General features: G+C 55.4%; 3 protein-coding genes and 1 pseudogene across 32 annotated transcripts in view; 2 read left to right on the top strand and 2 right to left on the bottom strand.

The window, feature by feature from the left end:
- Positions 1–1,886, top strand: part of SLC66A1 (solute carrier family 66 member 1) — a 45,063-nt gene extending 43,177 nt beyond the window's left edge. For 18 of the 26 annotated variants that reach the window (XM_077972033.1, XM_077971993.1, XM_077972089.1 and 15 more), the window contains one exon: positions 1,173–1,886. In XM_077972033.1, the coding sequence (XP_077828159.1) occupies positions 1,173–1,247 (75 nt within the window). In that variant the 3' untranslated portion in view covers positions 1,248–1,886. The remainder of the gene's footprint in view (positions 1–1,172) is intronic. The other 8 variants (XR_013406905.1, XR_013406948.1, XR_003724862.2 and 5 more) reach the window with 1 other exon arrangement.
- A 2,546-nt stretch (positions 1,887–4,432) lies between these two features.
- LOC144335799 (uncharacterized) lies at positions 4,433–11,499 on the top strand. The gene is made up of 3 exons (XM_077972175.1): positions 4,433–4,985; positions 9,217–9,319; positions 11,220–11,499. The coding sequence occupies exons 1-3, from the start codon at positions 4,566–4,568 to the stop codon at positions 11,258–11,260; spliced, it is 564 nt and encodes a 187-aa protein (XP_077828301.1). The 5' UTR covers positions 4,433–4,565; the 3' UTR covers positions 11,261–11,499.
- CAPZB (capping actin protein of muscle Z-line subunit beta) overlaps positions 11,364–27,757 on the bottom strand; it is a 148,086-nt gene continuing 131,692 nt past the window's right edge. For 2 of the 4 annotated variants that reach the window (XM_077972131.1, XM_028838792.2), the window contains 4 exons: positions 17,682–17,747; positions 16,875–16,951; positions 15,337–15,449; positions 11,364–12,207 (listed from right to left, as the gene is read on the bottom strand). In XM_077972131.1, the coding sequence (XP_077828257.1) occupies positions 15,347–15,449; positions 16,875–16,951; positions 17,682–17,747 (246 nt within the window). In that variant the 3' untranslated portion in view covers positions 11,364–12,207; positions 15,337–15,346. The remainder of the gene's footprint in view (positions 12,208–15,336; positions 15,450–16,874; positions 16,952–17,681; positions 17,748–27,757) is intronic. The other 2 variants (XM_077972150.1, XM_028838811.2) reach the window with 1 other exon arrangement.
- LOC106995301 (uncharacterized) lies at positions 23,806–26,519 on the bottom strand (annotated as a pseudogene). Its single transcript, XR_013406895.1, has one exon. The product of XR_013406895.1 is annotated as an uncharacterized LOC106995301 (transcript).

Below are 27,757 nucleotides of genomic sequence, written 5' to 3'. Positions count from 1 at the left end.
CCTCCCTTCATCCGTCTGTCCCTCCCCTCATCCGTCTTCCCCTCCCTCCCTTCATCCATCTGTCCCTCCCTTCATCCGTCCGTCCCTCCCTTCATCCGTCCGTCCCTCCCTTCATCCGTCCGTCCCTCCCTTCATCCGTCCATCCCTCCCTTCATCCGTCCAGCCATCCCTCTCTCCCTCCCTCCCTCCATCCGTTCACCCAGTTGTGCACACCTGCGTGCTGGGCACCCAGCTGGACCCTGGAGCCATGAGTGAGCAAGAACAGCCATGAGTGCCTTAGAAGCTTACAGTTCGTGGGGGGAGGGAGGACACAACGTTATCATCAAAGAATTAAGTGGCACCAGGTACTGCAGAGAAAAACAAAGCGTCTAGCCAGGGGCTGTCCAGGGGCTGTCCTGGTTAAAGTGGCAGCAAAGGCCCCTGTAAGTCTCATTGAAGCTGTGACCTGACAGAGAAGAAATTAGTCAGGTGAAGGCAGGAGAGGAATGTTCCAGGCTGTGCGAATGACAGCTGGAGTGTGGAGACACACATGAGTTGGGCAGACAAACCTGGGTTCAAATCCTGGCTCCTCCCCTGCTTCCTGCTGTGTGATGCAGGGCACAGGGTCAGCCTCTCTGTGCTGCTGTCTTCACCTCAGTTAACAGCTGCTGTCTCGTCCGGATATTGTGTAAGACGAGGTAGCTGGAAACAGAACCCCGTGATCAATGAGGGCTCAGAACGTGTTTGCTGAGTGGCTGGACAGAGCGTTATCTGGGTCTCATTTGGGAGAAAGTAAACATGGCCTTGGTTTTAATATTTGCTAAGTCCCTGCTGGGTGCAGGGAGAAGTGAAAGTGTAGGCTCTTGTGCCCCCAAAATGGCCCAGCCACCTGGCAAGCTCCAGGATGTCACAGGGTGAGAGGAAGAGAAGATCCTGGGCCAGAGTCAAGGGAGGGAGAAGTCAGTGCTGGTCTTGGAGACAAATGGAGCTTGGCTAGGGCTTGAGCAGCCGGACAGGCATTCCGAATGGAGGGCACAGCTAAGGTAGAGGCCAGGAGGGTATGGCTGGCCCTTCCCAGCTGCAGCGTGGGGGTGGGAGGGAGGGGAGGGGGAGGCAGCTTCCGGGAGTGGAAGGCCCCCAGGGGCGGGTCCAACCCAGTCTGCTCAGCTTGGCCTTAACCGCGGCACCCCCAGATCTCCATCCAGTTCCTGGTGTACAGGCGCAGCGCCGCCGCCTCGGAGCTTGAGCCCCTCCTCCTCCCCAGCTGACCGAGGCCGGCTGAGCGCAGGAGGACGGGGACCACCGGAAGCCACACCAGGCAGGGGGAGGTGTGGGCAGTGATGGTGCTGCAGCTCTGCATCAGTGTGTGGGCGGCCTCTGGATCCCCCATGGACCGAACCGTCCCCTCTGGGAACACACCTTCAGGTAGACCCTGAAGCCTCGAGGCCGGGACTGGAGCGGAGACCCCACCTCTCAGGAGACAGGCTGCCCCTCCTACCACCTACCTCATTCTGCCTACTCACCCCAGGGGCCACAGCTGCAGCCTGCGGGACTCAGGACTGTCCTGTCAACCCCAGACAACCGAGTAAACAGGCCGGGTGTGGTGGCTCACACCTGTCATCCCAGAACTTTGGGAGGCGGAAGCGGGTGGATCACTTGACGTCCGGAGTTCGAGACCAGCCTGGCCAACATGGTGAAACCCCGTCTCTACCAAAAATACAAAAATTAGCCAGGTGTGGTGGCACACACCTGTAGTCCCAGCTTCTTGGGAGGCTGAGGCAGGAGAATTGTTTGAACCCGGGAGACAGAGGTTGCAGTGAGCTGAGATCGTGCCACTGCACTCCAGCCTGGGTGACAGAGTGAGACACCATCTCAAAAAAATAAAAAAGACAACCGAGGAAACGGTACCTCCCCGCGAGACCTGCTTCTGTTGCTCCTTCCCCAAGGTGCTGAGGGATCGGGGCTGCTTTGGGGACCAGTGGTGGATGTGGATGGGGATCCAGGATGTGAGCCAAGCAGAGGGGAGCACATCTGTCTGTAGCCCTGGCCCAGCCTCCTGGGGCCTCTGGTTTCTTTAGCCTGCTTGTCTGTGCCCTCTTCTGACAGGCTCCACACCTCACTGTGGGGACGCAGCAGGGAGAGAGACTCCCCACGGGGAGCCTGCCCCTCGGTGCGCAGGAAGCAGCAGAGTGGTGAAGTTTCTGTCGGATCTGGGTTGTGCGTTGCAGCTCCTCGGTGCCTAGCTTATCTCATCTGTGAAATGGACAGTACTACCACTTCCTATGTCCCTTCAAGAATTACATAAGATGCTGACATTATGCAGTTTAGCCCCAAACGTGGCGCAGAGTAAGGGCTCAATAAAGGTTAGTTTTGAGGACTTTTAGTTGGAGAAGAGGAGTAACCAGATCTCCTTGGAGATCAGGGAGAGCCTCCTGGAGAAGGTGACAGGTCAGAAGGATGAGCGGGAGATATCAAAGGGAAAGATAGGATTGAAGGCAGGAGGAAGAAGTGGCGGGTACAGAAGCAAGGTGGGAGGGTGGAGAGGAAGGCAGGGCTGAGCCCTGAGTGCTTCCTGGACCCCCAAACTCAGTGTTTTCCAGACCCTGTTTTTTTATTTTTAAATTTTTTTTAGCCCAGGCTGGAGTGCAGTGGTGCGATCATAGCTCACTGCAGCCTCGAACTCCTGGGTTCCAGGAATCCTCCCGCTCAGCCTCCCGAGGAGCTGGGACTACAGATGCTCACCACCACGCCTGGCTCCAGACCCTGTCTGATTCCACTTTGCTGGGGGTCATGACCCTCAGGTACTTGGAGCACAGAGGCGCCAGCTACCCACCTTGCCGGCCTGATCTCTCCCCACACACCCAACCCTAGCTCTGGAAAACCAGAACTAGGGACTTGGGGCATCCGGTGGGGTAGTCTTGGGGAGAGAAGCTGTGTCTCCAGAGTGAGCCTTGCTTTAGAATCTTGCTTCCCAGCCCCGGAGAAGGGAGATAGCGCCGCGCCATTCTGGCGCTGCAGATGCTTGGTGAGTGCAGCCCTCCGCTCGGCCTTTGCCATGTCAGACACCCGGGCTGTGGTGAACCAGCTCCAAGACCCTGCCTTCCAGGAGAAGAGACGGTTACCATGACCAGAGGGCAGAAAGGCCAGGAAATGAGCAGATGAGACCAGCCCCAGGAGGGTCAATCAGGGAAGGCTTCTCAGAGGAGTGGCCTTTGAGCTGGATCTTGAAGGCAGAGGGGAGGGCAACTCAGGAAAAGGGAGGGGCAGGTACAGAGGCCTGGAGTTGGGTGTCTGGGCTGCTTCCAAGGCGGGGCTGCTTCCAAGGAGCCTGAAAAGCCGCACCAATGCCAAGGACAAGGTCCTGGAGCACACCCAGCAGCAGCCCAGCAGCAGGGGATGGGGTTTGGTCGGGGAAGAGCCTTTTGCTGGAGAGAGGAGGCGAGGCACACCTCTGAGACCCAGGTGAGCAGAGAGGGCCAGTCTCCCCTGCCCCGTCCTCCTAGGGTCACCCACGGAGCCCGGGATGCCATCTGGCCTGCAGCTGTCAGTTGCACACTTGCTATATGCGGGCTGCGTCGCCTGCCGTCAGTGCGCGAGATCTCCCGTCTTCACAGCCAGCTCTGAGATGGGGGAGTTTTTATTTTTATTATTTTTTTGTTGTTGTTTTATTTTTTTTGAGACAGAGTCTTGCTCTGTTGCCCAGGCTGGAGTGCAATGGTGTGATCTCAGCTCACTGCAACCTCCACCTCCTGGGTCCAAGCGATTCTCCTGCCTCAGCCTCCTGAGTAGCTAGGATTACAGGTGCCCGCCAACACGCCCAGCTAATTTTTGTATTTTTAGTAGAGACGTGGTTTCGCCATGTTGGCCAGGCTGGTCTCGAACTCCTGACCTCAGCTGATCTGCCCGCCTCAGCCTCCCAAAGTGCTGGGATTACAGGTGTGCCACCACGCCCAGCCAAGATGGGAGTATTCTTATGGCCATTTTACAAATGGGAAAACAGGCTCAGTGCAATTGAGCAACTTGCCCAGCTAGGAGCAGCAGCAACACGAGGCCCTCCAGCTGCGGGGGCCACCCCATGCCTGGCCAACATTGGCGACCCGTGTCCCCTTCGTCCGTGCTGGGGGCCCAGGGCTTGTGGCAGTCCAGCCTCACCCTCAGGAGTGGCCCGAACCCTGCTGGGCCCAGGCTCCCTTCTCACCATCCTGAATAGTGACTTTCCTGAGCCTCTGGCCCTGCTGAGATTTCAGGATAAGTTACCCCCAGGTCCCCAGCCCCCGCTTGCCCTGGCCTGTGCCTGCCACAGGTGCCAGCCTCAGGTGCCAGCCAGATGCCTTGTTCCACCTGGGTCTGGGACCTGGCTCCACCCCAGTTACCTGGGACCAGTAGGTGCCCCTTCAGCCTGAAGATCTGGGGGCACCATATGGCCACATGAGTGCCATGTGTGGGCCTGAACTGGTGCTGGGTGGGGAAGAGTGAGACGGGATAACACAGCCCCTGCGTGGAGGCCCTTGTCTGATGGGCTGATGTAATCCCTTCCTCCTGGGAAACACCAGCTTTTGGGGTGATAGCACTTTCGGGCAGGAGCTATGGTTCCTTCCTCCCCCTGGGGAGTGCCCTGTGTGATGGAGGCAATACAGCCCCTACCCTCAGAGGGCAGCTGGCCTGCAGCTCATCCAAACCTGAGTCTCCTCTCCCTTGGAGGCCTCATTCCAGTGCCCCAAGTAGGATTCAAACTGCTGGGGCTGGAAGAACTTGGTGGCCTGGGTGCCTGGAGCCCTGTTGAAGGAGCTGGTGACATCCAGATGCTGGAGGCAGGTGGCAGGGAGCACAGACTTTGTGTCCTGCACACTGAGCTCCGAGTGTGCCCCAGCCACCGTGAGCCTTGTGACTTGAGCAGACATCTGAAGCCGTTTCTTCATCCCATGAGACCAATAACACCGCCTGCCTCAGAACAGAGCCGTGATCAAGATGAGCACGGAGGCTCGTGTCCCGGCACCTGGCACACAGTAAGTGCCTGCTAAATAAACAATGGCTCTATTTGCTTATCACCAGGGGGCTTACCAATGCCTGGAACCTCCCCCAGGTTCCTCCCAAAGAGAAGGGCCAAGGCCCGGCATGGTGGTTCACGCCTGTAATCCCAGCACTTTGGGAGGCTGAGGCGGGAGGATCACTTGAGCCGAGGACTTCAAGACCAGCTTGGATAACATAGCAAGACCCCATCTCTACAAAAATTTAAAAAATTACAATAAAGGTGAATCTAATCAATGGGATTCTGCCATACTGATGGGGCCATGGTTGCTGATGGCAAACGTGTTACCAAGTTAAACGCCTCCGCAAGTGGCGTTTCTTTCTCCCTGGCTCACACCTCCTGCTCCTTCCTGCAGGCCACGGGATGGTAGGATGCTCATCTCCAGGTGTGGCCTGAAGGGAAAAGTGTGGATGTTTTGGTGTGGTCAAGGAAATGGAACTATGCTAACCAGTTGCCTTTGTCCAGGAAGGGCTGGCTCCCTTAGGACGCCCACACGGAGCATGAGGCTGGGCCAGGCACCCCCAGAGGTCCCCGCCTTGGCAGGTTCTGTTTTACCTGTTGAACAAGACACTGTGTGGGGAAGTGACATGCGCAGTGCCTGGCCCAGCTGCTTTGCTTCCTCAGCTTCCGGGGATGGGATGGGACAGAAAAGCTGGTTTCTCAGTTGGTGGCATTCTCCAGCAAAGCAGAAGGGATGGTCCTGTCAGCCCCGTGCTCAGCACTGGACCCCATGCCCTCCCTGGCTCTCCCAGCCCCGAGGTCCCGTTGGTTATCAAACCTGGTTTTTTTGTTTTTGTTTTGAGACAGAGTCACTCCGTCGCCCAGGCTGGAGTGCAGTGGTACGATCTTGACTTACTGCAGCCTCCACCTCCTGGGCTCAAGTGATCCTCCCAATTTAGCCTCCCAAGTAGCTGGGACCACAGGCATGCACCACCACGCCCAGCTAATTTTTGTATTTTTGGTAGAGATGTGTTTTCGCCATGTTGCCCAGCAGGCTGTTCTTAAACTCCTAAGGTCAAGCAATCCTCCCACCTCGGCCTCCCAAATTTGCTGGGATTCCAGGTTTTTGAAGCCACAGCCAGGACAACATGGCCTTCCATTCCTGAAGCTGAGGTAGGGAAGAAGGCCTCAGCCTCCACCGCTCCCCACCCTTTCTGTCTGACTTGGCTTTCATTGGAGCTGAATGGCTCCGATGGGGACCCCAGAGGTGCTGGGTGACAGCCAGGTGCAGAGCCTCAACTACCGCAGATGGTAGAGCTTTAAACAGATCCACTGGCCAGGCGAGGTGACTCACGCTTGGAATCCCAGCACTCTGGGAGGCTGAGGCAGGTGGATTGCGTGAGCCAAGTTCGAGACCAGCCTGGGCAATGTGGTGAAGCCCTGTCTCTACAAAAAATACAAAAGCTTTAGCTGAGCGTGGTGGTGTGCACCTGTAGACCCAGCTACCTGGGAGGCTGAGGTGGGAAGGTGGGAGGATTGCTTGGACCCCGGAGGTCAAGGCTGCAGTGAGTTGAGATAGCACCACTGCTCTCCCGCCCGGGTGACAGAGACCGTGTCTCAAAAACAAACGAACGAACAAAAAAACCCAACAACAACACAGGAAAACCTGGATCTGCTCAGCATTTGCCCTAGGGCAGGGACTGGGTTACCTTCCACTGTGGATTAACTCAGTTCAGCTGATAACTACTGCTTCAGGCCCCCAGCCTGGGACAGCCCTGGGGACACAGTCACCCAGTAGCAGCACTGTGCCCAGCATAGGTAACCACTCAATAACGACGACGGTTACTAAGTACTCCACCCCCACTAAACAGTAGGCAGAGACTGTCCCCTGTTTGCCATCATAACCCCAGTACTCAGTAGGTGCTCAATGTTCAGTGAATGAGTAAGTGAAGGGAAAGCTGAGGCACCAACCCTCGGGGAGCCCTCGGTCTGGTGGGTGTAACCAACAACCACAGAACTACAGAATTGTGTGGTATACGAATTATATCTCAAAGCCATTTGAAAAAATATCAAATGTGCCATTGAGTATTAAGATTTGGATAGGAAGCTATGGGTAATGAGAATATAGTGACATCTTGCAACGTTTTATCAAGAAAAATATAAATTGAAATGTTTTATCATATTTAACTTACATGATATTTAATTTACAGTATTTAACTTACACTATTTGAAACGAGGCATATTTTTTTTTTTTTTTTTGAGACAGCCGTGATATGTTTGCCAGGCTGGAGTGCCGTGGCACAATCATGGCTCACTGCAACTTTTGCCTCCCGGATTCAAGTGATTCTCGTGCCTCAGCCTCCCGATCTAGCTGGGATCACAGACGTGCATCATCACCCTGGCTATTTTTTGTATTTTTAGCAGAGATGGGGTTTTGCTATGTTGCCCAGGCTGGTCTCGATTTCCTGGGCTCAAGCAATCCACCTGCCTCGGCCTCCCAAAGTGTTAGGATTACAGGCGTGAGCCACCACACCTGGCCAAGACAGAACGTCTTCTGTCCCAGTGTGGATCACGCACAGGGGAGGAAGGAAGGTCCTGAGTGCATTGTGCTGAGGTGCCATGGAGGTGGTTTGGCACCAGAAAAAGAGGAGCTGTCCCACCTAGTAAAATCCACAATGCCTGCTCCACCTCACCTGCTGAGAGGGTGCCACACCTTCGGGCATGACTAGCCCAGGGCCTGCCACAAAGCAGTCACCTAGAAAGTAACCTGAATGCGGGAGAAAATGTTGGAGACTAGGAGTCTTGAACTTGGGGCCCCAGGAGAACCTCAGGAAAGGCTTCAGTCTACGTGCAGTGGCTCACACCTGCAATCCCAGCATTTTGAGAGGCCAAGGCAGGAGGTGCATTTGAGCTCAGGAGTTCAAGACTGCAGTAAGACCACTGCACTCCAGTCTGAGCGACAGAGTGAGACCCTGTCTCAAAAGAAAAGAAAAGGCCGGGCACGGTGGCTCACGCCTGTAATCCCAGCACTTTGGGAGGCCGAGGCGGGCAGATCACGAGGTCAGGAGTTTGAGACCAGCCTGGCCAATATGGTGAAACACTCTCTCTACTAAAAATACAAAAATTAGTCGGGAGTGGTGGCGCGTGCCTGTAGTCCCAGCTACTTGGGAGGCTAAGGCAGAAGAATCGCTTGAACCCAGAAGGCAGAGGTTGAGGTGGGCCGAGATTGCGCCACTGCACTCCAGCCTGGGCGACAGAGCAAAACTCCATCTCAAACAAACAACAAAAAAAAAAACGGCTCCGGAGGCTGATTTGTTAAGGCCAAGCAAGGGAGGAATGAAAGGGCTTCAGAGAGACAGGGAACCCCCTGGATTACTCACTTAAGCCCTCAGCCCTGGAGAGACCCTCACCAATGCTGCCTCCCCTTCTGTTAGTTGGCACCAAGGGGACCTCCAGGAAGCATCTAGTGAGCCCTTGGGGTGGGGGACAGCTCTGCTGCTGCCAAACCCCAGGAGTCTGCCGCCTGCAGCCCACGAGCCCCAGGGACTCCCATACGCCTTTGTTCTCTTCTCAGGGATGCCTGAGGTGCCCTGCTGGACCCCAGAGCTTTCCCCACCAGGCAGCCAAGGAATGAGCAGGGAAAGGCATGGCCAGGAGGTGGGAGAGGGTCCCAAAACACACCCTTGAGGCCCACTGTCCCCAATCTCACCAGCTGAATTTAGCATCAAAACACTAGCAGTGAGGGCCGGGTGTGGTGGCTCACACCTGTAATACCAGGAGTTCGAGACCAGCCTGGCCAACATGGCGAAACCCTGCCTCTACTAAAAATACAAAAATTAGCTGGGTGTGGTAGCGGGCACCTGTAGTCCCAGCTATTCGGGAGGCTGGGGCAGGAGAATCACTTGAACCTGGGAAGTGGAGGTTGCAGTGAGCCGAGATCACGCCATTGCAGTACAGCCTTGGTGACAGAGCAAGACTCCATCCTAAAACAAAACAAAACAGAACAACACTAGCAATGAGGGCTGGGCGTGTTGGTTTACACCTGTAATCCTAGCACTTTGGAAGACCGAGGTGGGGGGATCGCTTGAAGTCAGGAGTTTGAGACTAGCCTGGGCAACAGGGTGAGACCCCGTCTCTACAAAAACAAACAAAAAAACCCAACTGGTAGTGAGGATCCCTGTGGAAGATTCCAGATAGCAGAGCAAGATCAGGCCTGGCATACATCACAGTCACAATTTCTGGGTTTCAAGCATGATTTTTGGTCCCAGGATTGTACGGCTGATGAAGGCGACAGTGCAAGGAGCAGCTGGTTTCCTGAAGGGAAATGCCCTGAGAGGAGAGCGGGCCTGAGCCTCGGGGGGTCACTCTCAGGTGAGTCAGTCCACTCCACCTCAGCAGCTCTGCGAATCGCCACTGGTGTGCACAGGAGCTCCCGGCCTGGCGGCCTCTGCTGCAGGAGGGCAGGCCTCTGCTGTGACTCTCCGGGTGAGCCTGTCTCACTGACTTCAGGGCGGCTGTTTCCCTTGCGACCTCACCAAGGAGAGGTATTTTCCGTTTGTCCAGTTTCTTCTTGAAGTGACAACTGACAAAGATTATTTGCTTGGCCAAACTTTACTCAGGCTCCTGAACCTTCCCATAGGCCCACCTGTGGGCCCTTGTAAAACCCAGTTTCAGCAATCCCCTGCTAAGTCAATTTTACAAGAACGCCCATCCTTGACATTTTTTTTCTTTTTTTTGAGATAGGATCTCACTGTCTTCCAGGCTGGAGTACAGTGGTACGATCTCGGCTCACTGCAGCCTCAACCTCCCAGGCTCAAGTGATCCTCCCAACTCAGCCTCCCAAGTAGCTGGGACCACAGGTGCACACCACCACGCCTGGCTAATTTTTGTGTTTTTTGTAGATATGGAGTCTATGTTGCCCAGGTTAGTCTCGAACCTCTGGGCTCAAGCGATCCTCCCAACTTGGTCTCCTAAAGTGCTGGGATTGTAGGCGTGAGCCACTGCACCTGGCCTCATCTTCCATCCCCGCCCCCAGGTGATGTCTGGTCACCCTGGCCTGTCTTCAGCAAGAATCCTGTTAGGGGTGTTTGGCCAGAAGGCCCCTGACCCCTGAGACTTCCTCTGAGTCATTTTCCACCCACTGCCCTGCCCTGCTCCTCGGCTCTAATCCCCAGCTGCCCGTGCTGCTGCACTCAGAGTTGAGCTCTCTCTCTCTCCCCATCCGCAAGACCCCACTGCAGTGGCCCCTGTCCCTACCTTGATGGTCCTGGATAAAACTTTAGCATGAAATAAAATGAAAAGCAAAATGTTTGCTTTCCCAGCCCCTTCTGTGTGCCAGGAACCTTGCTAACATGACCCGGAGGCTGCAGCACCCGTGTGCCCATGGGGAATGGCTCGCTGGGCCCTTCTGTGTGCCAGGCACCTTGCTAACATGACCCGGAGGCTGCAGCACCCGTGTGCCCATGGGGAGTGGCTCGCTGGGTGCGTCTCCTCATGGCCCATGGCTGGAGCCTGCTTGTGTTCTCCACCTGGCACTAGGACCTCAGGGGGCAGGGGCTTCTGTGCTCTCTGTATGCCATGGTACTTGCACTCCATAAAGATACTGCAACGGCCGGGCGCAGTGGCTCACGCCTGTAACCTCAGCACTTTGGGAGGCTGAGGCGGGCGGGTCACCTGAGATCGGGAGTTCGAGACCAGCCTGACCAACATGGAGAAACCCCATCTCTACTACAAATACAAAATTAGCTGGCCGTGGTGGCACATGCCTGTAATGCCAGCCACCGAGGAGGCTGAGGCAGAAGAATCGCTTGAACCCGGGAGCGGAGGTTGCGGTGAGCCGAGATTGCGCCATTGCACTCCAGCCTGTGCAACAAGAGTGAAACTCTGTCTCAAAAAAAAAAAAGGTGCTGCATCAGACCCAGGAGCCAGGGACCTCAAACAGATGGGCTGGCCAGGATGTGGAGCCCGCTGATTGGCCACGGACAGATGGGGGGTGGTATGGGCAGGGACTTTGAGATTTGCTTCAGATCTTCCCTGGGGCATTTTGGAGGGGAGAAGGCAGACTCTGGCTCTGTGCTCTGTGCGTCTTGGCTGAATTACGGCAAATGAGCCTCGGCTGCCTCGCATTTGCACTAGGCACAGTGGGAAGGCGGTGGGAGGCGTGTGGGGCAGCGCCAGAACACAGTGTTTGCTGGTGCCTGTGGCCTCCAACAGCGGAGAGCGGAAAGGGACAGGGACCCTGCACCTCATCACATGCCCGGTGTGTTTTCAGGGCGGCGGGGCCGGGGACCGGACACTTCCTTGCTGCTGTGAGCAGGGCCCACACACGTCCCTGCTTGGAGCCAGCGCGCAGCCACGGCCACACGCGCTTGGAAAGTGAGGCCGGCGAGAAGGAACACAGAAGGCCAGCGCTAACTGCGTCCCAGTTTCTTTTTTATTAATTTTTTTCTTTTTTTTTTTTTTTTTTAAGTATGGAGGCTCAAGTATAAGATGTAGATTTTTTTTCTTAAGCTTTACAAAAAAACAAAATAAAACAAAAACCTCCTTTTGCATTCCATAGAAATTGACAGAAAAGCACCTGGCCGGAAGAGCGGAACTGTCGGCGGCCCCCCCCAGCCCCCACCCCGCGGCCTCCGTGGGACGGGCGAGTCTCCGCAGGACGGCACCGAGGGCCACCTCTGCTCCCAGAGCTGTCCCCTGTCCCCACGACCCCCAACCCCAAGCAACTCCCAAACACACACGGAATAAGATTTCCAGTTTTTCTTCTCTCTTTCACACACCACAGTTAGTTCATAAAATTTTTTTGTTTTACATTTTTTACACCAATGTAACAAAAAGGTGGGAGGGAAGGAAGGCTGGCAGACAGTGGATTTTATGCCTATAAATGGGGGGACGGGGAGGAAGACAGGGGGCCCGGGTGAACAAAAACCACATGGTCTCTATGGAAATGTGGAGAGAGCTGAGAGCGAGGTGTGGCAGAAGCAGGCTCGGAGCCGGAGGAGGGTGGCTATCGGCTTTATTCTCAGGGAGAGATGGCGCTGTGCAGTCAATGATGCAGCTGTTATGTGACCTGTCGGGGAGGGAAGGGACGAGGGGAGGGAGCAGAAAACGAGTTTTCTAAGAAAGGAATCTAACGAGTGCACGGCGTGTCTGGTTAGCATGAAGCAGAGGTTTAGCATTGCTGCTTTCTCTTCAAAGCCTCCACCAGGTCATTCTTCAGAGCTTCTTGTTTTGATTTGTCTGCAAAAGTCTGCACAGACCTGCAAGGGAGGAAAGGCGTTATCAACAGATTGAACAGGGATTGGTGAGGCGGTGGGGGCCTGGGGGCCACCATGCCAGTGCCTGGCTGGTTTGCTGCATGGACCCACCTCCCGGGGTGAGGCTCTGGGTCACTGGGCTGGGCATCTGCCCCTCTCAGAGAGGGTTGAAGGGGCACATGGCCGAGACCTGCACCCTCTGCACCTTGCCAGGCCCTGGGGGGGTGGCATATGCCTTACATGGACAGGTGCTCATCTCTGCCCCTGGCCGCCGGTGACCCGGCCATAGTCACTAGAACCCTAAGTTCACTCCTCTGTGTGTAGATCCCCATGTCACCCTAAGCCACAAGGTGGCTTCTGGGCTTCCAAGCACAATGGAACAAAGTCCCTCTGCTTCAGAACAGCTACCCTGGGTTGCTGGCTGGGGACTCAGGCCAGGGGCTAAGACGTGAGGGCTCTGGCGCCATGCGGGTTCCTCTAGAAAAGCTTCCCCCTTGCCCAGGCCCTGCCCAGCAGGAGAGCCTCATTCCTCACCCCACAAGTGCAAGGTGCAGCAGTTCTCCCAGCCCTGGCAGTGGGTAGGAACCAGTGTCTCTGTTTCTGAGCACACCGTGTTCAAGGCTCACGCAGCAGGTGCTTCAGGCCTCTGCTGTGAGGTACCACCCGCTGTTAACTTGGCCCAGAAAACCCCTCAGCCTGGACTGCAAAGGGCGGCACAGGAGAGCCAAGTGCCCCTGGGATCCCTGCTGTCAAATTCTGGATTTGTGGGGAAACGTTCAAGGTGACTGCATTCACGTATGTGTGGGGACACTCATCAAAAAAGACAGAAACAATGAAGGCTTGTGGAGATTTCATAGTCTACAAAACGCCTTTCACATATATTATCTCATTTAATTCTTACGGGCATCCTGGGGTAGTCTCAACTATCAACCCAGCCAGATGTGGTGGCTCAAGCCTATAATCCCAGCACTTTGGAAGGCCAAGGCGGGAGGATCATTTAAGGCCGGGAGTTCGAGACCAGCCTGGGCAACACAGTGAGACCCCATCTCTACAACAACAACAAAAAAGAGCAAAGTCAAGGCTTTAAAAAAAAAAAAAAAAAAAAGCTATCAATCCAATTTACAGATCCGGAAACTGAGGCCCAGAGGAATGCCCGCTAGCAATTCTTTGATCATTTTGTCAAATTTACCCAACATATTGGTTAGGCAATGACTTCCTAAAAGTGGGTTTTATAACAGTTTAGAAGCAGTGGAAGGAGTGGGTAGAGGGCTGCCCAAGAGTGCTACGGAGGGTGCACTCAGCTGGACTCTCACGTTTGATTCACACCAGCCATGGGAAGGAAGAATCAGAAAAATCAGTCCCCAAATGCAAAAATGGGTAAATAGAAGTGAAGCAGGGCCCAGGAGAAGCAACAGCACCCAGATTGAGTTCCGGCTACTGAATCCCTACAAGTCACAGGAAGAGCCCTCAAAATACTCAGCAGGTGCCACAGACAAGACCTGGAAGCAAGCTGCATACAACTGAGAAAACTCCCAGGAGAAACGCGGACATTTGGTTCATGCTGGGGAACTACACGTTTCTGAGTATCTTCCCAGGACTGTCCCTGGCTCTGCAGCAGCCAAAGGCATCAGCCCTCATGACCCTCAGGCTCCAAATCTCAGCCGATTCCCCAGGGGCTTCTTGCCAAGCTCACAGCGGGAGGTCAACATGGCCAGCAGGAGATGCGGTGGGCAAAGCAGCAGCGCACAAGACCCCTAGCCTGGGTGGTCACTGGCTCTTCTGGGAAGGAAGAGCCAAGCCCATCAGGTCTTGGCTGGACTGCACAAAGGAGAAAGTTCCAGAGCCAGAATCAAGTTAGACACAGGAAGTTAGAAGTGAAATGGTGGAAGGCGGAAGGAGCAGGGGGCTCATTTAAGGGACAGAGCTTGGGAAGGTCACGGCCAAGCACCCTCGAATCAGCGCTTGGAGACAGAGCTCGCCTCTGTGGGAGGGAGGAGTCGTCCTAAGCAGACCTGGCTGTCAGGGTTTCTACGCCAGGACGCCCCCAGTGGGCGGCCAGGTAACTGCACCATCACAGTGTACCTTAAAAAGGGTTTTTTCTCAATGCCACGATGGAAATGCCTGATGGCCCCACTGTGAGGCTGACCGGAGTCTTGGGCCTTAAGTTGGCACACACAGACTAGACTGGTGCACTTAAGTCCCACGGCCTTGGAAAAGCAGCTCCGCCTGGTTTTCTAAGTGCCTGACCCCCACCTCCACCTTGGAAAGCCTGCTGCACCCCCTTCTGGGGTGGGCCTTCAGTGTGGAGCCCCTGGACCTGGACTCTGCAGCCCCAGCTGGCAGGGTTCCAAATGCCTTCTTTTACAGACAAGTTTCCCTCCTGCTCTCCAGGGATGCTGCCTCCTTCCCTACATCTGGATCTGTCACAAGCTCAAGTCATGGTTCTTGGCCATTACCAACAAGCAAGACTATTTTCCTTTCCATCCGCAGAACCTGTTTAAAGGAACAGCTGCAGCTCGTTAGGGGCGGAAGGTTATGCTGGTTGAGGCCGAGTCTGCACTGGGCGTCCAGGCAGCTCCAGCAGAGCATCGGGGCCGGCCGGGGTGGAGTCCAGCCCTGACTCTGCCCTCCAACCCCAGAGACTCCGAGATCAGAGCGGAGGTCACCCCTTCCAAGCCAGCTAGCCCTGGACAGCCAATGTACCGCTGAACAGGGGCTTATAAGGCTTCTAGGATCCCTGCACCAGCATCCGAGGCTCCTCTGAAGCATGGGGAGTGGACAGCACGCAGACCCCTGCCCTGGGGACAGTCAGGCCGGTGCACACAAGGGGCTGCTGCTGGAGAGGCAGCATCCGTCCCTTGGCCTGGGTTTTTTCAGAAGCAAAAGCCAAAAAATCAGCCGTCTTCCCCACACCCAACCTCCGCCCAGAGTGGAAAGCGCACACACGTGATAGGTGCCGTGTTACACAGGGCCGCGGCTACACGGGAATGCGGCTGCGCACCGGCCGGGAGCACACGTGGGGGTTAGTGGTGTTTTAAATGGCCGCGCAGCAGCAGCCGGACCGGCAGGGTCTCGGCGGGTTGGTGAGTCCTGTTTTAGTGGGGAGGGTCTCGCGGCTCTCAGGCAGGGTACCTGGATCGGCTTAATTATCAGGCTGGATGTAGATCTGGCGCTGGGTCAGCACTTGAGAGAGCTCCCTCTGCAACTGCTTAAACTTTTGGTTGTCAGGGATAGCATCAATAGATCTACAGAGAGTGTTCAAGATGAGTGGAGTGGGAGGGAAGAGAACCACGAGAAGCCAGGAACGCAGGGGGCCACAGCTGAGGAGGAAATTCAGGGAGACCCACGAGGCGGAAGGGGGGTGCCGCAGCGGCTCTGGGCTGTAGAGTGGTATCACCGCTGCAGAGGCCCACGCTGGCGGTGGCCGTGGTTTTCAGGGGCTCGCCACCACCACCCATAGGCTCTTCCGCTTCTCTCCCCCACTTCCCAGCCACTGCCTGGGGACTGTGTAGGTTGGCTGGGCGGGAAAGTGCGTTTGGTGTATTGGGCAGTGGCTGCAGGTGGCAGGCCTAACACCACGGACCACTGGGCTCTGACCCTGTCACAGGTCATGAAGACCAAACCTCCCCCAGGTGGGCAGGAGATCAGAAGACCAGGGTCCAAAGAGGAGGACTCCTCTGTTTTAAAACTATAAAGCAGGCGACTGAAATCTGTCACCCACCCCAGTCCATGAGCTGGTGCAGCAACAGAACTGCAACCTGCCTCTCCTCTGGGCTGGGCTGTGAGAGCTATGTCACGGCAGTGGGTGAGAGGGCTGGCTGCTAAGGGCATAGCATGGCCCGACTCACATGGTGCTGCTGGACTGCAGAGCGTGTTCTAGATTCACCATCTCAGCCGACCCTGCCTCCTCCATCGGACAAGGGCCTCTTCGAGGAGTGCCAGAGGCCACACAGCTCAGGATGACAGAGCTTAGGGGAGATCCCAGCCTCCTGACTCCAAGGCCAGTGCTCACTCCACAGCTGTCTACTGCCCCCAGCTGGGCTCTGGCCTCATGTCAGAGGCCTGCCTCCTGCTCTGTCCACCATGGACCTGGAGGGTCCAGAGAGCCCCCAGCTTTTGTTCAGGCTGACACTGCAGAGACGAGGGCACGAGGTGGGTGGGACAGTGCAGGACATTGGCCACTGGTAGCAGAGCCCTGGCAGAGGACGTCAGAGAGGCTGGGGGCCCCCTGAGAAGGCCCGGGCTGAGGGCCCTGCCTGCACATTGTGCTCTGCTGTCTCGGAAAGCAGGCCAGCCAGAGGCGGCCGGGCTGCCTGGGATGTAGTGTCATGGCTCCCCTAGGCCCAGGCTGGAGGGGCTGGGCAGATTTTTGAGTGGGGACTGACAAACTGCAGGGCTGAGGAGGCTCTGGGGGCAAGGGTACCAATGGCTGCTAGGGTGAACGTGCCCCAGAAAACGGTACAGGTAGGGACCGACAGCTGCTACTGAGAGTGCAGATGACACACCAGGACTTTACTTTCCAAAATCACCATCATGATCATCCTAGAAGAGGGGCACTGCAGCCTGAAAATGAGAAAACCGAGGCCCAAGACCACACAGCTAGTAACTGGCAGAGCCAGGGTTCAAACCCCTCTTTCTGCTTCTAAAGCGTGTGCTTTCTGGTACATTACCTCAGCCCATTGACGATATCCTTTGTTTTTCCAAAGTAGATCTCGTTCAGCGTACTTCTGATTTTATTTTCCATGTCCTGGAAGGGAGGTCGGTCAGCGCCTTGGCAAACGGTCAGGAACCCTGAGGCCAACGCCCTCTCTCCACCCGCCAGCCCTGCAGTCCCCACTATGGCCACTGGAGGGCAGCACACACCTGCTCTGGGGCACGGGTGAGCGGGCTCCAGGCTGCCAAGACCCCACCTGCCATCTGTGCTCCAGGCGCCTTCCCGTCCTCAGGAAGGGAGGAAGCCAGTACCCAGGTATTGGCGGCCAACTCTGCCCATGCCTGGGAGCTGGTCTAAACCACATCACCGCCCCTCAGACTCCCCACTAATTTTGTGAACAATTCTGTGAAACCGGAGAGCACCTCCCTGCCTTCCCAAACAACGTGGTGACAGGAGGGCCAAGGCAGCCGCAACTGAAGCCACTCCAGGGCCCACTGGCATTTCTGGCATCTGCTTCCTCTCCCAGCGCAGGGCCCTGTTCACACCCAGGCGATCAGGGGAGACAAGACCTAGTGCGCCCCAGAGCCAGCGCCTGAGCAGAGTCTTCTGGGAGCCCGGGTCGGGGGGGGAGCAGGAGGTGGCCCTGAAGCCACAGCCTGCTGGCATCCAAATCAGAGGCTCCGAAAATATGAGGCCAGGGCAAAATCCAAGCAGCGCTCTGCCGGCTGCTGTGGAGCTGGGAGAAAGCAGCAGAGAAGGAGGCCAGCACAGCGGTGCCGGGGGTGCAGCAACACAGGAGCCAGCCAGAGCCCCGGCCACTCACCTCTACCAGGCGCCCGATGTTGGCTATGTGTGGGGAGCAGTCACCCACAGTTTCATCTTTCTCCATCTGCAAAAGACAGAAACATTCCAAGTCAGAGAAAGCCGGGGCTTTCTGAGAACGGCAGACAGCCCAGCCCATCTCCACGGTCTGCAAAGAGCCTATTGTTCCCACCGTGGAGCCAGCTGCAGGTATGACAAGGCCACTTTTGCAGCCTGGGAACTGAAGCACAAACCGACTTCAGTTTCAGACCATGAAGAGCCCAGCCGGCAGAAGCCCAGGGCCCCCACTTTCAAGGGAGAAGATTTTGCTGCTGCCCATGGTAGAGCAGGCAGATGCCCAGAGCCACAGCAGGGAGGGCAAAGGCAGAGTCTCTTGACAGACACCGGCTCACCCGAGCCAACTGGAGAAGACTCGCTCGGTTTGTCTTCAGGCCTCTACTGGCAGGCCCAGGCCAGGCCGTCCACCCTGGGTTCAGGGCCTGACACTGCAGGGGAAGCTCCCGGGCTGCTGCTGCGCCCTGACGCTCCCGAATGGTGGCTTTGGGGTGCCATCTGCTGCGGTCTCGCGGGGAAGGACAGACAACCTCTGACGGAGACTCCAGGCCACAGGGATTCAGTGGCTCACCCTAGTCATGCAGGTGGCAATGGCAGAGCCTGGGTTAAACCCTTCCTCGCGCCAGGGCCCGTTTGTTCTACTCTGTGAGGGGAGTTTGAGCGAGAGTCTCAATACAGACTGAGGTGATGAGGGGGGCGGCAGCACTCAAGCCCCATCTCCTCTTCCCACGCCCAGGAAGAACTGGCTCTGACCCAATCATCTCCACTTGGAGGAGGGAGGAAATGGAGGCAGGTTAGGGAAGAAGGAATTCGGCACTTTCCCTCCAATTTTTTTTATCTGAAGCCTTATTTCCCTGACAAGAATATAAATTCTTTAAGGAGAGATGTGCCTGTCTCATAACTCACAGGGTGCCTGGAAGAGTGCTAGGCACATAAATGCTCAATGTTACTACACTGAAAGTAAGAATCTGTAGCTACCATGACTGATGTTGAAATAAAATGTGGAAGCTGAAATAAAGAAAGAAAGAGGAAGAAAAGAACAGCATCAGAAAGGGTAGAGTTCAAAATGAGTTCAGGCCCATAGAAGAAAAACCAGCAAAAGGCGGGTTCCTCTCTTTGGAACCAGGAGACGGGTGGAGGCTGGGGGGAGATCCTGTCTCAGAGGGTACGGCTCTGTTGCTTCTCACCTATTTCTACTTCTCCTCATCAGGGAGATCGACTTTCAGGCTGCGAAAGGTGGAACCAACCTGGTTAAGGGGGTGAGCAGAGGGCAGGAAAGAACCAAGTCACTTTAAACAATCAGGCTTGCAGGGTCGGGGCAGACCTGACCTGTGACTGCAATCTTTGACACTGGGGGGGCGGCAGTGGCTGACCTGACTTTTGTCTATTTTTTTGTTTTTTTCTTTTTGAGATGGAGTTTCACTCTTGTTGCCCAGGCTGGAGCGCAATGGCACAATCTCGGCTCACTGCAACCTCTGCCTCCCGGGTTCAAGTGATTCTCCTGCCACAGCCTCCCTAGTAGCTGGGATTACAGGTGCCCGCCAACACGCCTGGCTTTCCTTTTTTTTTTTTTTTTTTGTATTTTTAGTAGAGATGGGGTTTTGCCATGTTGGCCAGGCTGGTCTTGAACTTCTGACCTCAGGTGATACACCTGCCTCGGCCTCCCAAAGTGCTGGGATTACAGGTGTGAGCCACTGCACCTGGCCGACCCGACTTTTGTCAAAAAAGGAAGAATGGCCTCTGCAAGGAAATGCTAGCTTGAAACTGATCCAGACAACAATTTTTGATGGGATCATTAAAATTATGTGCTGGCACATTTTAAAGTCAGAGATCACGAGGAGCCAGCCAGGCTCACTATGAACAAGCCCTGCACGAGAATACTTCTTTTCCTGTTTCGGTGGGGATGCTGGGCTGGAAGAAAACACAACTACTTAAATAGGGTTGCATCCTTCTGGCAAGTTCTCGTCTACCATCCTGCACCTGTGGCTGAGAGGAAGGGGAGGATGGAGCCTCTGCCGATAGGGGTGGGGACCCGGCCACAGTTCCACAGCCCCGTCGCCCACCCCTGCCCACTCCCCTCCACACCTGGTCAGGGTCAGCTCACTGCCATACCGACCCACCAAAAATAGAACGATTTGTGCACTGCATATATTATGGGGCACCCTGTGGCAGTCTTTGCATGCCCTTGGTCAACTTGTTTGTCCAGGACTTAAGTAAAGGCCCGGCTGAGAGAATGACCAGCTTCCTATCGACTGTGTCAAGGGTTTAGATGGTCACAGGGTTAATACAGAACCCGGAAACCTGGGCTAGCTACAGAAGGAAACTGAAGCTTAAAGATGCAAGAATCACTGTTAGATTCCAACGCCTTTGCTCTTCCTACTTCACCATGCCAGTTAAATGTGCCGGGGCAAATTCAAGTCAGATATTTAGGCTTAAGGGTGCATTTCAGGCTGGGTGCGGTGGCTCAAGCCTGTAATCCCAGCACTTTGGGAGGCCGAGACGGGCGGATCACGAGGTCAGGAGATCGAGACCATCCTGGCTAACACAGTGAAACCCCGCCTCTACTAAAAATACAAAAACTTAGCCGGGCAAGGTGGCGGGCGCCTGTAGTCCCAGCTACTCGGGAGGCTGAGGCGGGAGAATGGCGTGAACCCGGGAGGCGGAGCTTGCAGTGAGCTGAGATCCGGCCACTGCACTCCAGCCTGGGTGACAGAGCGAGACTCCGTCTCAGAAAAAAAAAAAAAAAAAAAAAAAAAAAGGGTGCATTTCATGGAGTACAAAATGGGGAACTGCTGACCTGCAAACATTTCCTATGAAGAGACTTGTGGTTTTTAGAGAATTTCAAGCTTGACAAGACGAGATGTGGCTACTAGGAAAGCTTTGGCGCAACTTTAAGGTGCATCAATGACAGTGTTCCTTGTGCCCAGATAAGGGGAGGTGTTCCCACCCCATCGCATGATGAAGACACTGCAGCTGCCAGGTCCCACCGCTTGCTTGAGAAGGCAGTGGTTCCCCTCTGTTCTGTCCTGGCCTGGCTACATCTGCAGGGCTGGATTCAGTTTAGGGCATTTTTTTTTTTTTTTTTTTTAAAGAGACGAGGTCTTGCTACGTTGCCCAGGCTGGACAGGAACTCCTGCAATCCCCCACACAGCTGGAACTAGAGGCGCGTGCCACTGTATCCTGCTAAGGCACTGGGTTTTAAAAGTTTTGAATGAGTTAGAGTTCATCTGCTTAAAAGGTCTGAACACCCTGACACCAAGAAATGGAAAAGAACTAGGGCTATCCAGGCCTCGGGGGGGCACGGGGGAGATGTGTGTGGGTTAGGGGAGACCCAAGAGAATCTGGCAGGGCTCTGAAGGCCTGCTGTCTTCCGGGAGAACAGATCCAGCCTATGTCACTGCAGATGGCAGAGGGGGACCGAGCAGTGAGAGAACATCATGGCTCATTGGGCTAGACTCGGTCTGTTCTGATAGAGCTGTCCCTGACAGGCATCTGCTCACAAAGTAATGTGGTCCAGGAGACCGACGAGTCTGAGAAAGCGGATGGCATCTGACAAGGAGGGGGTCTAGGTGAGGGCAACAGTCCAGAACCTGCTGCCTCCCAAGTCATAACAGTAAATCTCTGCAGAAAAACAGACACCTGGATCTGGCAAGACTGTTTTGCTGAGGACTAGTGGAAAAGAGGGAGAGAAATGCTAGAAAGACCGGCTTCTCTGCTCCCACCTGTCCTGGCACACTCTGGTGAGTCATCCTGAGGAATCTCGACCCTCAGACTCCAGGAGGTCTCCATAAAACAGGAGTAGTGAGTGCCCATGAACTTGAGACTGACAGTTCTCATTTCGGGTCTAATAAACACGCCACCCGTGGCAGCACTGGAGCGTCTGCTGGAACATCATCTTTATCTGCCACTAGCAAAACCCTGGTGCCAAGATGATGGGGTGGGCTGTCTGCTGGACAGGAGCTGGGGCGCACCCTCAGGAGGGAGGGGGCTCCATCCACCCATCTTCAAAAAGAACTTTGCCTGCCGGCCCCCGGGGACCGTGTGCTCTCCCCGACGTGGAGGTGGTTACTGTGCCCAGGCTCAGGGCTGGGTGGAGTCAGCTCTGCGGGCAGGGAAGCCTGGGGGTCGGATGGAAATGAATGAGGTCCTTCCAGCAAATCAGAGTCTCTCCTCCTCCCCAGCTCCATGTGGACGGCAGCTTCCCGGCCACCCTAGGGAAGGAATGAGGGTTTGGGGCTCACTGTGGGCCCCATTTTAAATGGGCACCAACAGCCCAAAGTGAGGCCTGGGCCGTCGGCAAAGGTCCTGGGTCATCTGGGCAAGTCCAGTCACATCAGCAATTTGGCCTCTTCGTTCCTATCTTTGTGTTTCAGAATCAAGAGCCACCTTCCAACAAACAGGCCAAACCCCATGGCCACCAAAGGTAGAAGAGGTTGGGTGGAGAAGGCTTGCAGTGTGCAGCACTGTCCCCAGGAGCGGACTGATTCCCCAGAACACAGCGGGCCTCAGCCTGTGGTAGAGAGGCTGAGCCCACGTAAATGGCCATGCAGGGGCTGGGGAGGGAAGGAGAAAGGCACCTGGGGAGTGAGGGGCACAGGGCTCGGCACACCCGGCCATATTTCCACAGCCCCCTCACCCACCCCTGCTCACTCCCCTCCACACCTGGTCAGGGTCAGCTCGCTGGCAATACCAACCCACCAAAAATAGAACCATTTGTGCACTGCATATATTATTACATCCTTATAAAAGTGGCTGCCAGAAGGAAAACATTTTTATGTGCTGTGGCTGCACAGATGTTCCACAAGGTGGTTCCAATGGAGTTTGAAGCCAGAGCCTGACCCGCGTGTCCCCAGCAGGCACCTCTCCCCCTCCCCATGGCCCTAACACAGGCAAGCGTTTGGAAGCCGGAAGCCTTTCCCCCAGAGGGGCTATATTACACCTCCCACTGCCACGCGGCATCTTCTAGCAGGACCCAGAGGGCACGGCCCTAAGGCGTGGGCCCCACTCAACAGCTCTGAGGCCGCCCAGCTCCTGTGCTACAGCCCGAGAGGAAAGGGCCTGGACCAGGCCTCCGTTTCCTTGCCTTCACCTCGCACTAAATAAACAAATGTACACAAAAGGCCTAGAGCGAGGCCTGCCAGAATGGCAGCTCTCGCCGACTGTCAAAGCACAGCCCCATCCCCAGGCCTCTTCTGGCCTCTGGCGTCCTCCTGGTCACCACACTGTGCTGTGGGTCGGAGGCCAGGAGCCGGTGTGCAGCCAGGCCAGACGATGGTGGTCAGACGGCCTCCCAGGGAAAGTTAGGGTTGCCCAGGTTAGGAAAATTTTGAATCTAGAATTGTACATGTTCTAAAAGTCTCTCCTTGCAAGACATGTGGCAGTAGCAGTAAAAGCTATTGTTTGTATTTTTATTTTTGAGACAGGGTCTAGTTGTGTTGCCCAGGCTGGAGTGCAGTGTTGTTATCACGGCACACTGCAACTTCTGCCTCCCAGGTTCAGGCCATCCTCCCACCTCAGCCTCCTGAGTAGCTGGGACTACAGGTACATGCTGCCTCACCTGGCTAATTTCTGTATTTTTTGTAGAGACGGGGTCTTACTTTGTTGCCCAGGCTGGTCTCAAACTCTTGAGCTCAAGTGATCTGCCCGCCTTGGCCTCCCAGTATTGGGATTACAGGCATGAGTCACCGCGCCTGGCAAAGTTATTATTTATTGAGCATAAAACTGTGTGTAAAAATAATTTTTTATTTCTACTTTACAATGATCTTTCCTTTATTTTTGAGATGGAGTCTCGCTCTGTCACCCAGGATGGAGTGTAGTGGCGCGATCTCAGCTCACTGCAACCTCTGCCTCCCGGGTTCAAGCGATTCTCCTGCCTTAGCCTCCTGAGTAGCTGGGATTACAGGTGTGCGCCACCACGCCCAGCTAATTTTTGTATTTTTAGTAGAGATGGGGTTTCACCATGTTGGTCAGGCTGATCTTGAACTCTTGACCTCGTGATCCACCTGCCTCGTGATATACCTGCCTCAGCCTCACAAAGTGCTGAGATTACAGGCATGAGCCACTGCGCCCAATTTTTTTTTTTTTTTAAATAAAATTTGTTTATTATGTTTTTTAGAGATAGGGTCTTGCGCTGCTGTCCAGGCTGGAAAGCAACGGTGCAATCATAGCTCACTATAACCTCAAACTCCTGGGCTCAAGTGATCCTCCCATCTCTGCCTCCCAAGAAGCTGGGACCACAGGTGCCGCCCCACCTGGATAACTTTTTGGTTTTTTGGGAGGGGGGAAGGGGTGGGGAGCAGGGCAACTGTTGTCCAGGTTGATCTCGAACCCCAGGCCAAGCAATCTTCTTGCCTCAGCCTCTCAAAGTGCTGGAACTATTATCTTTGAAAATGAGCACTATCAACACTGAGCTTCAAAGAGGGGGAGGTCTGTCTAGGCCACAGAGCTGGAAAGTTCCCGGGTTAGGATCCGAACCAAGGTCTGGGTGATCCTGAAACCTGCTTCCTTTTATGAGATCTCTCTGCTGGCTCAATTTCATCTACATCTTTTACCAGAAAACTGAAGGACAAACCACAATCCAGGGCTCAGAAAACCTGAGCAGGGTCCATCCCTGCCTCAGCCACCTCCTGCCAGGGATCTCCAGTCCCTTCCTCTCCTGTTTCCGTCCTTCACAGCATGGGATGGTTGTGGGGAGCCTGTCGCAGGCCAGCTTTCCTTCTCAGCCAGGCGCTGGTCACTCCACCCCAGGTCATCTGACAAAAACCCAGCCGCCCCTCGAAGCTGTGCTGCTCAAGCATCTCCACCCCCAAACCCAGGCAACCCCACAGGACACGAGGAGCATGTGTGCAGCTGCAGCCAGGCCTCCCCAGCGAGCGTGCACTCCTGGAACTGCCAAGCTGGGCCCAGCCCACCCTTTGTTCCCTGCATCTGGAAGGGCAATGGGCTTCTTCCCTGTGACAAAAATATACTGCCTGGCCTGACTGCCAAACACGAGTCAAAGAGGATGTTCCTGCTAGGATACACAGGCAAGTGCCTGCCGGGGTTTTACTGCCTCAAGATATATTGGGGGTGTCTACTGCTGAGTGGGGAGAGAGGGCTCACTAGCCAATGACCCGCCTGATCTCCCCACTCAACAAAACATTCCACCTTCATTTCTAAATACTTAGAAGCTGAGAAAATATCAAACGAACATCTGCAGGCCCTTCCCCGGATGGGAAACCTTCGATCTCTTTCCAGAGATTTACAGTTTCGCCTCTTTCCCACGTCTCTGCTGTCACACAGAAGTGACCTCTCAGTACAACTTCCTCTGCAACCTTTTTTCACTTGCTCTACAACCCTCCCACGGGGGCCCACGTGGCAGTGTGCTAGCGGGTACCTTCTGCCCGCCTTTCCTCACACGCATCCGCAAGTCTTGGCAGGAAGGTACGATCTGGCTGGCTTGCGGCTCACCTTCTCTCCGACAGTCCCACTGTCGCGGGAATCTGCTAGAAGACTAGCTATTTACCTTGTCTTCCAGTTGACGTCCCTGAGAAACATCTTTTGGTGGTTGGAGGTGGGAGAAATAAAAGGTAAAATGACGGAGGCAGGGCTGGGTGGAGGGAGCGCCGCCTGGTCTGGCTGTGGTCTGGCTGGGGGGCAGGCGCAGCTCAGGCCCTCCACCTCTGTCACACGTGCCCAGGAGAGTGGCGCTCTGCCCCGGTCACTGGCCTACCATCAGCCACCTACACTGGGATATGAGTGGGCCCAGGGCATACCCTCATGTGCCCACGGAAGGGACCCCTGCGAGATGCCAGCAAGCCGAAGCTGGCAGCCTTCTCCAGATGGGCCGTGGGAAACAGGAAGACGAGGGTGCCCCCAGGACCACACACACGGAAGGGCAGCTACTGCTGCCGGGGTGAGGCAGGCTGGGCCACAGGACCCTGGGAAAGCTGGGGACCCACGGGGCCTTGCTGATGGTGCTGATGCTGGCTGGGATGGCTCTTGGGGCTAGGGCCTGGCACTGTGGGCCTGGGGAGATGGCTCCAAAACCAAGTAGCCTTCCTTCCTGACATGTGGGGCAAGGGCATGTGAGCGTGGGTGACCTGGATGAGGCCAAGTTTCCAGAGGAAAAAACTCAGGTCCAGGTTGCTGTGAGGACTGTGTAAGGAGGAACTCGAGTGAGGGGGCTCTCATCTGACGCCCATCTCACATCTTGGTCGTCCAGCCCCTGCCCACTCCACTCCAGAATGCCTCCCAGCCTGCCCTTCTTCCCCTGCCCTTCTCCGTTTCCGCCCTTGCCACCTCCTGCCTCAGATGGACGCTAGCTTCTTCACTGACCTCTCTGCTGCAGGGCTGTCCCCTCCAACCCTTCCAGGGTTGCCTGATCCAGGCCCTTGTCGTCTCTCTCCTGGATGACTCTAACAGCTTCCCTCTGACCACCCATCCCCCAAGCCCACGGACAGAACCACCTTCTGGAAACGCAGATCCCATCAGATCACTGGACTCCCTAGAAACCTCAAAGCCCTCCTGACAGCCTCTAGCAGTGAATGCACCCCAGTGGCCAAGTGGCCTCCAGCAGGAGACCATCCTGAAAGACAAAGGCACACCTGCAAGAGGGGCCCAGAGGGCAGCACTGCTCAGCACACGCCTAGGGAGCCCTGGCCCCATGTGGGGCTCTGCCGGGTCGGTCCCGTTTGCGGGGTCTGCTTGCTTCTGAGGCCACAGGTCCACTGCAGCGGTCCACTGCAGCTGCCCACGCCGGCTGCTGAGACAGTGTGCTGTCTACACCGAGCTGACTGCTCCATGCACTTCCATCTGACAGCTTATTTAGCAGTCGCCGAATGGCAGGCACAGAGGATGAATCGAGACCACAACAGCTGTGGTGTGGTAGAAAGTAGCATATTTTTTTTCTCACCAAGCAAATCTGGGTTCACATCCTGGCTTTGCTTCTTACTGGTTAAGTTATATGGGCAAATTATTTAAGTTTGAACCTCAGTTTCCTCACCTGTTAAACGAGAATAACCTGACCTTGGTCACGATCTAATCCAAGGGGACAGCTTGCAAACCATGCGTGTTCATGCTACCACCGATCCACTCACCTCTCCCGGAACCCTTCGCCTCCCACCCAAGCAAGCATAGGCATTCTTCCAAGGCTCCTCTGGGACCCGTAGCCAAGCTCCGCAACCCTCACTTCCCCTGTTTGCTCAGAAGCTGTGCATCATTAACTTAGATTTGTCTACCTCGTTGCAATCCCTCCCTCTTCTGCAGTTACTTACATTGGAACCCAGCCCCAGCTTTAATGCACCTCAAATGAATGATGTGATCAGCCGTTAGAATGATGGCAGAGCATGAATTTCCTCATTAAAGCCCCTAGAGCAAAAGGCAATGCAAACAAGGTCCGAAGCCCTGGCCAAGGTGTGCTGAGGACAGGCACTCATCAGGCCTGGGTTGAGCTTGGCAGGAGACACTGCTCACGGCAAGCCGGAACCAGACTCTGGCCATGGGCTGACAGCTTTGATTTAAACTATTAGGAAGGCTGAGGATTAAATATTTGTCCAGGTCACTGTAAACCGGGTGGAATTATCAACAGCCTGGAGTGGTAAGTGATGCAGGAAGCAGTCTCTGGATACAGATTCAGGATTTTCCACCCACTCCCCAGGTGGCAGGATGTGGGAGAGTCAGGCTGCAGGGGAGCTGGCTGTCTGGGGATTTGGCTGCTCCTCCCCAGCTAATGGCCCCTGGAAGATAGGAGTCCACTTCCATGCAAAAAGGCTAACCACCACCCCCTCCCCCCCGCCCTGTCAGCACTAGTGAGTAGTTCCGGGATGGGACCGCGATATCCCTGCTCAGACGCCAAAAAGAGGACCCCAACATCCCTTCTGGCCTCCAGCCCCTCGGACACAAGAGAGGCAGCGGAGCTTCTATAGGTGGAGGGAGGCTCCCAGGCATGATGGCTGACATTCACCTTGCATCACCAATTTTTTTTTTTTTTTTTTGAGACAGAGTCTCGCTCTGTAGCCCGGGCTGGAGTGCAGTGGCCGGATC

This window comes from Macaca mulatta, chromosome 1, assembly GCF_049350105.2.
Source record: "Macaca mulatta isolate MMU2019108-1 chromosome 1, T2T-MMU8v2.0, whole genome shotgun sequence".
Taxonomy (NCBI): domain Eukaryota; kingdom Metazoa; phylum Chordata; class Mammalia; order Primates; family Cercopithecidae; genus Macaca; species Macaca mulatta.
The sequence above is the reverse complement of the archived record's forward strand: the minus strand, read 5'-3'. Positions and strand labels throughout refer to the sequence as shown.